Source organism: Rousettus aegyptiacus, unplaced genomic scaffold (assembly GCF_014176215.1).
Source record: "Rousettus aegyptiacus isolate mRouAeg1 unplaced genomic scaffold, mRouAeg1.p scaffold_m13_p_9, whole genome shotgun sequence".
In the NCBI taxonomy this organism is placed as follows: Eukaryota; Metazoa; Chordata; class Mammalia; order Chiroptera; family Pteropodidae; genus Rousettus; species Rousettus aegyptiacus.
Genome location: NW_023416312.1, coordinates 16,189,012 through 16,196,037, shown reverse-complemented (window position 1 = coordinate 16,196,037; position 7,026 = coordinate 16,189,012). Strand labels below are relative to the sequence as shown.

The 7,026-nt window shown below is 33.4% G+C and overlaps 1 protein-coding gene across 10 annotated transcripts in view; it reads right to left on the bottom strand.

Annotated features, from left to right (window-relative positions):
* Positions 1-3,947: 3,947 nt before the first annotated feature.
* The window catches only part of GK (glycerol kinase), a 63,652-nt gene continuing 60,573 nt past the window's right edge, over positions 3,948-7,026 (bottom strand). For 8 of the 10 annotated variants that reach the window (XM_036226769.1, XM_036226770.1, XM_036226772.1 and 5 more), the window contains 2 exons: positions 6,887-6,973; positions 3,948-5,088 (listed from right to left, as the gene is read on the bottom strand). In XM_036226769.1, the coding sequence (XP_036082662.1) occupies positions 5,078-5,088; positions 6,887-6,973 (98 nt within the window). In that variant the 3' untranslated portion in view covers positions 3,948-5,077. The remainder of the gene's footprint in view (positions 5,089-6,886; positions 6,974-7,026) is intronic. The other 2 variants (XM_036226773.1, XM_016132222.2) reach the window with 1 other exon arrangement.

The following is a 7,026-nucleotide window of genomic DNA, read 5'->3' as shown; positions in this document are numbered from 1 at the left end:
AGGTAACGATAAGCACAGCATCTGTGGATTGCTGGCTGAATCTTAACAGGTGGCCCCGGAGGGGCAGAGACTTGGGCTAAATTGGGCCTGCAGCTGAACCTCTCTCAGGACTGTGCCCTGGACACCTACTTCACAATCTACACTAAGACCGGGAGACTTAGGACTTTGCTCATATATAGAAACAGACATAGAAAGGCAGCCAAAATGTGAACACCAAGAAGTAGAAGCCACATGAGAGAACAGAACAGAAATTCAGATATAATGGAGTCAAGTAGTCAAAACACTGGTTATAAAGATGCTCAAGGAACTTTTGGGAAGTGTAGATAAATTCAGTGAGAACTTTGACAAAGAGATTAAAAAAAACAAAAATAGAAATGGAAATTATAAAAGAGAACCAGTCTGAAATAAAGAACACATTATCCGAGATGAGAAGTATATTAAATGGAATAAACAAAGGAATAAACAAAGTGAATAAAGAAAAAGATAATATGCCCTATCTAGAGGATGGGAAAGCCAAGGAAACACAATCAGAATGGCAAGAGATAAGATGCCAAGACTATAAAAATAACTTAAGGAGCATATGGGACCCTGTTAAGGGTCCAAATATCCATCTGATCAGCGTAAATGAAGAAAATCAAGATGTTGAAGAAATAATGATGGAAAACTTCCCTAACCTGGTGAAGGATATGAACATAAAACTCCAGGAAGCTCAGAGAATTCCAAAAATCAGGGATCCAAAGAGGCCCACATGAAGACACATCATAATTAAAATGCTAAAGATTAAATACAAAGAAAGAATATTAAAAGCAGCAAGAGGAAAACAGATAGTTACCCATACGAGAACACCCTTATTTCTGATTTCTCAAAAGAAACTATGCAGGACAGAAAGGCTTGGTATAAAATATTCAACACGATGAAGACCCAGAATCTACAACCAAGAATACTTTATCCTGCAAAGCTATCATTTAGAGTTGAAAGATAAAGAGTTTCTCAGACAAAAATAAGCTGAAGGAATTTATCACCACCAAGCCAGTTTTACAGGAAATGTTGGAGGGACTTCTTTAGGAAAAAACATGTATCAAAAACAGGAATAAAGAAGGGTAACAACTACATTTTTATCAATAAGTACTGCAAATGGAAAAGAATTAAGTGCTCCAACCAAGACAGAGTGGCTGAATGGATAAGAAAACAAGACCCCTACATATACTGCCTACAAGAAACTCACTTCGGATTAAAAGACACACACACACACACTAAAAGGAAGGGGATAGAAAAAAGATATTGCTTTGATGGACCTAGGAGGTATTTAAGTCAGACAGAGAAAGATGAACACTATATAATTTCACTTATATGCAGAATCTAAGGAATAAAAATAACAGACTAATCAAAAACAGACTTACAAATATAATGGACAATTTGGTTACAGATAGAGAGGAGGAGGGCTTGGGGGGCTAGGAGAATGGGGTGAAGGGTTAAAGAAGTACAAATTAGTAGCAGATGATCACGGGGATGGGGAGCACGACATAGGGAATGCAGTTAGCATTAATACATTGGCTACGTGGAGGGTCAGGGGAGGGAGGGAGCAACTGGGGGGATCATTTTATGAACTATATAGATGTCTAACCAATGTATTGTATACTTGAAACTAATTAAAATAAATAAATTAGAAAAATAATTTTTGGAACCCTTGTACACTGCTGATGGGAATGTAAATTGGTGCAGCTGCTATGGAAAACAGTATGGTGGTTACTCAAAAAAATTAAAAATAAAACTACCATATCATCCAGCAATCCCGTTTCTGGACATATCCAAAATAATTGAAATCAGGATCTAAGAGAAATCTACACTCCCATGTTCATTGCAGCATTATTCACAATAGCCAAACATGGAAACAACCTAAATGTCCACTGACAGATAAAGAAAATGTGTATATACACAGTGGAATATTATTCAGCCTTAAAAAAGGAAATCTTACCATTTGTGACAAAATTGATGGACCTGGAATGTGTTATGCCGAGTGAAATAAGCCAGACACAGAAAGACGAATACAGCATCATCTACTTGTTTGTGGAATCTAAAAAGGTCAAACTCATAGAAACAGAGTAGACTGGTAGTTAGCAGGGCCTAGGGGAGGAGAAACTGTGAAGTTGTTCGATGAGTATAGAGTTAGTTATATGAAATGAATAAATCCTAGAGATCTGCTGTACAACAGTGAGCCTATAAGTAACAAGATGGTATTGTGTACTTAAAAATGTAAGATGATAGATCTCATGTTAAGCATCTTACCACACATCCACACAAAAGAGCAAAAGGACACATAGAAACTTTTAGAGATGATGGATATGTTTATTACCTTGATTGTGGTAATGGTATGATGGGTGTATGCATAGGTCCAAACTCATCAACTTGTATACATTAATTATGTGCAGTTTTATATATATCAATTATACTTCATTTAAGCTGTAAAAATACTTTTTGTACTTTTACTATTAGGTAGACACTATAAGGTAAATGCTACCTATTCTGCTGTTAATGCTGTTAGTTTCTGTGATGTGTCGTTCATTTGGTGCTTTCTCCTAAATAACTATCATTCTTCATTCCCACATGATATAAAACACCCATAAACCAAAGGAATTGAACTTTGGGTATTTGAGGAAACATACTAAAAAATTCTAAAATATCATTACAGAAGCAAAGATGCATTACTCATTTCGCTGATTAGTTGGAGAAAAAAAGATTGAGGTGTTGGCTAATGGACTGAGGGAACAATGGTAAACTTGACTCCACTGACTAACCCAGGTAGAGGAAAACAGCAGCACAGAATAAAACCAATAGAAAGTCATCGTCAGTCAAGTGAGACCCTACTGATATTGGCTGGTGACCTTGCCACAGTAAATCTGGATGTCGAGATGGGACAGTGTAGTCTTTTCTAGTAGAATGATTAAGGTACTCATCATTCCTCAACTGTTGGTTAATTCTTCAGAATGTGCCTGATCGAGCTGAGTTTCATGTTTCCTGAAACATCCTTCTTAATTTAACTGTGATCTAGTTCTAGTCTGTAAATGAGAAATGCAAGTAAGAATGAGGGGTCAATTTATTTTAAGTACATTTATCATGAAATATTAATGTGTACAATTTCAAACATTTATAAATATTGCAATTTCTAGAAAATTAATGTAACCATAACATTATTTGAACAGTGATTTTCACAATTATTTACAATTAACTCGACCTACCTCTGTAGAAACATAATTATGTTTAAAAGTACCCTGCCACAAAGTAGTAATTTCACAGTACCTTTCTATATAAATGTCACTAAAGTGGCAGCTGCATCAATAAAGCCCAGCAGATTGAACAATTTAGGAACACAATGAGACTGAAAATGCAAGTTAGCATTCATTTCAAACAAAACTTTTTATATTAACATATACATATTTTTCCATTTTCAGCAGTGATCAAAAAATAATTAGGAGGCAGTATTTTCTTGTTTGTAGTAAACAAGTTAATTTTAAGATATTTTTTAAATTGACAGTAAGAAGGAAGATTAGGTAAGTTTTTATAACACATAACACTAAATATTTTGAGAAATTCTTGGTTTCATTGGAAGCCATTTCTAACAGTAAACGTTTTTCAGTTGTAATGACAGTAAGCAGAGGTAATTAATAGAAATTATAATTGCTATCAGCAATTAATGATATATTTAGATGGAAAGAGATTCTTGGCTTTATTCCCCCAATTTTTTTCTACTTTTTAACCTTTCTGAAATCCTCTCAAAAGGATCCCAAATATGTTTAAAATTATGTCAAAGGAAAATAACTTTATATTGACTAGGACTTGTGTTTGAAAACAATATTTACTGTAGTATTCCACAGTTTTTCTTTTTCCTTTAGCATATATCCAGCTACAACAATTCAATGAAAAGGTAAGTATAAGAAATATAGTTGAAGTCACAATGAAGTATATTCTTTTATTGACATAGAACATATACTTTTAAAAATGTTGGCTTTTTAAGAAAATGTTTCTCCTGGTAAATAATATGCATAACCGTTGCCCCAAAATGTATACAGCTGTTTTCCCCAAAATATTTAGACATATAGTGGTCTACTTAAGACCGGCCCCATTAAAACCTACTCTATACAATGTGCTCTTAATTTATAAATGGGCTACCCTCAGCATATAAAATATATAGGCATGTATGCAATACAAAGTAAGAAATATAGAAAAGAGATGCAAAGAAAAAAAAGTGTTCTTCCCTATTAGATCCAGACAGAAATTCAGTGTAATTAGTGAGCCATGTAAAATGTACTCTTGATTTATAAATGGGCTACCCTCAGTATATAAAATATATAAGTATTTATGTTATACATAGAAAGTAAAAAATATAAAAAGGAGAGGTGGAAAACAAAAAAAAGAAAAAGTGTCCTTTCTTATATGATCCAGACAGCAATTCAGTGTAACTAATGAAACCATGTGAAATGTCTGAAAAATTTCAGTTTTGGCAAATACTTTTTGGAAAAAATATCTAAGATATGAGAGTATTAAATTTCTATTTTAAGAATTTAGTAAAGGTTTTCATTTAAACATTCTGCGATGATGCCGTGGTATCCCTAATATGCAGAAAAGAGGACTTTTTGGAACCTGCTAAAAGAAAACACAAAGTTGCTCATTTTTACCTGGTTAGTAATAATCAAGTATGTGTAGTACAGAGGATCAAATCCTGGTCCATCAGCATCTGATTAGTTTTTGAGGAAAGATGCCAATGAACAGGATCTGAATTCTTCCTAGATCTTAGAGGAAATGGGACAGGAAGTGATGGCAAAGGAGGAGTCAACTCCAAAGGTCCCTGGTCCAATCTGAATGGTTGATGTTAAAAAACACACCAAATGTTTCTAGAGCATTCTTTCTGCTGCATTTTCTTTATTTCAAGCCACAAGTCTACTTTGAGGATCATGCGGCAAGTGGCTTATAAATAAAATCAAAGTCTATGAATAGTGTCATCACATTAAGAGACAGAATCGCTGGATTCTCTTGTTAGGTAAAGAGCTCACATTGTCGGAATTCCATGAGTTGGTATTATTTACAGGGTACCTAAAATGGGGGACAAAAACCATCAATGTCAGAAATAGCATATATGCAATTCAGGAGTTAAATCAACGAAGACTATTCAATTATTTATAGAGTTAGAAATTTCATATGGTCTCTAAATATTGCTTCACAGTTAACAATGCAACAAATATAACAGCCAATCCCCAAATTAGCAAATATTAACACTATTACTAATTGCTTACCAAGGCAATCAATTCCCCACTGTTCTCAAATCTCAGCATATGTTAGTTACCAAGAGAGAACCTAAAGATATAACCTAAAATGGTAACCTTATCCATTTTGGAAGCCTAAGAATTTGGACACTAAATGTATCCTTTAGCTTCGAGATATGCCACATGTCTCTATTTTCATAGAGACCAAGCCTTTTTATCTTGTCATAGTACCCAAGGGGAAACAAGAGGCCAGGAAGATCAGTGAAAACACTCAGCTGCAATGTTTTTTTCTTTACTTTTTCAGATTATTATGCAGCCAAAAAATCTCAGGCTATTGAAAAAATAATGGAACGTTTCCCCAAACAACATATAAGTTTCTTTACAAATTTAAATTATAGTTCTTCTGGGGAATATTTAGACTCTTCCATCAAGACAATAGATATCTGCTAAGTCGCTATAGATTTATATATACAGAAGCCCTTTCTTTGTAAGGTATAAAGCACTAACGCCAACATAAAGTATTATTTACAGAAGCAGAAGATTAAAACAAATTTGTCCTAAATTTGAAAAATACAGAAAAAGGTAATCTAGTTTTAAATTCTCATGCAAGTAACCCATATTTCATTATTAATTAAAAGATAATCTAATGTTCTGCTGATGCAAACAATTTTCACTCCCTATTTATATATAGCACTAAACTGATTATGGCAAGCTGAATTAAGGCATGTCAGATTTCTACAGATGTTCTCACATATCCATAAAGTTTAAATTTTACATTTTAAACCTAGATCATCATCTAATTAATTAAGAGAAATAATTTAACTCTTTCCTTAATCATAAAGGTTTTTAAAATGTTTTACTTTCTTGGCAACATATGGAACAAATTATTTCCATTTAAGCCATTAATTTGAAAAATTGAGCTACCATCAGGAATACTTTCCAAAAATAATTGTTATATTTAAATTAACACAGATTATGCAATGTATTTCATCACATGCTGAGCAATTTTACTTTTTTAAGACTATTCAGTAGAAGTTATTGTGTAAAATAATAATCAGTTTTAATTCAACCCCAATTTATTTAAGCAATCCTTTAAAAATCTTCAGTTTGCAAAATGAATTCTTTTAGCAAAAATAAAAGTGACTATAAATTTTCCCCAGTTCTAGAGTTTTACAGAAACTCTGCTTAATATACTCTGGCCAAAACTCTTAACAGAATTGAAATCTTAAGGCTTGTATAGCAAATTTTTGTAAGTATGAAGAACACCTTATGTACATTTGAAAGCCAATTTAATTAATATCAGAAATTGTACTTGAATTTTCATCTGTCACTCTGAGAGTCCTTTCATTTAGCATCAACAGTAGTACTTTTACTTTTGCTCATTGCTGTAGCTGACAGCAGAAAAAATGTAGCTCCTCAAAGGATCATCTACTAAAAACAAAAGAGGCTAAGCAGAGTCACAGTCCATTCTGACTGCCGCAAAAGATTAATTAGTCAAATTAGACCTTTAATAGATTTTCCAGATTCCTAACCATAGGAAGAATGAAAAACACTGAAAACCTTCTGCTGTTATATACAAATACATTAACGCTAACTAATAAAATTGTCTAATTTAAAGAGTAACTGACCTGAGATGTACCTTGCTCCGATTAACATTACCATGCTACTCACTATAAAAAAGCCCAAGGGTAGACTACAGAAGATACTAGGGTCACCTGTGGTCATCCAAGCAGAAGAGAATTCCAGTCAAGCAAACCAAAAGAGAGAC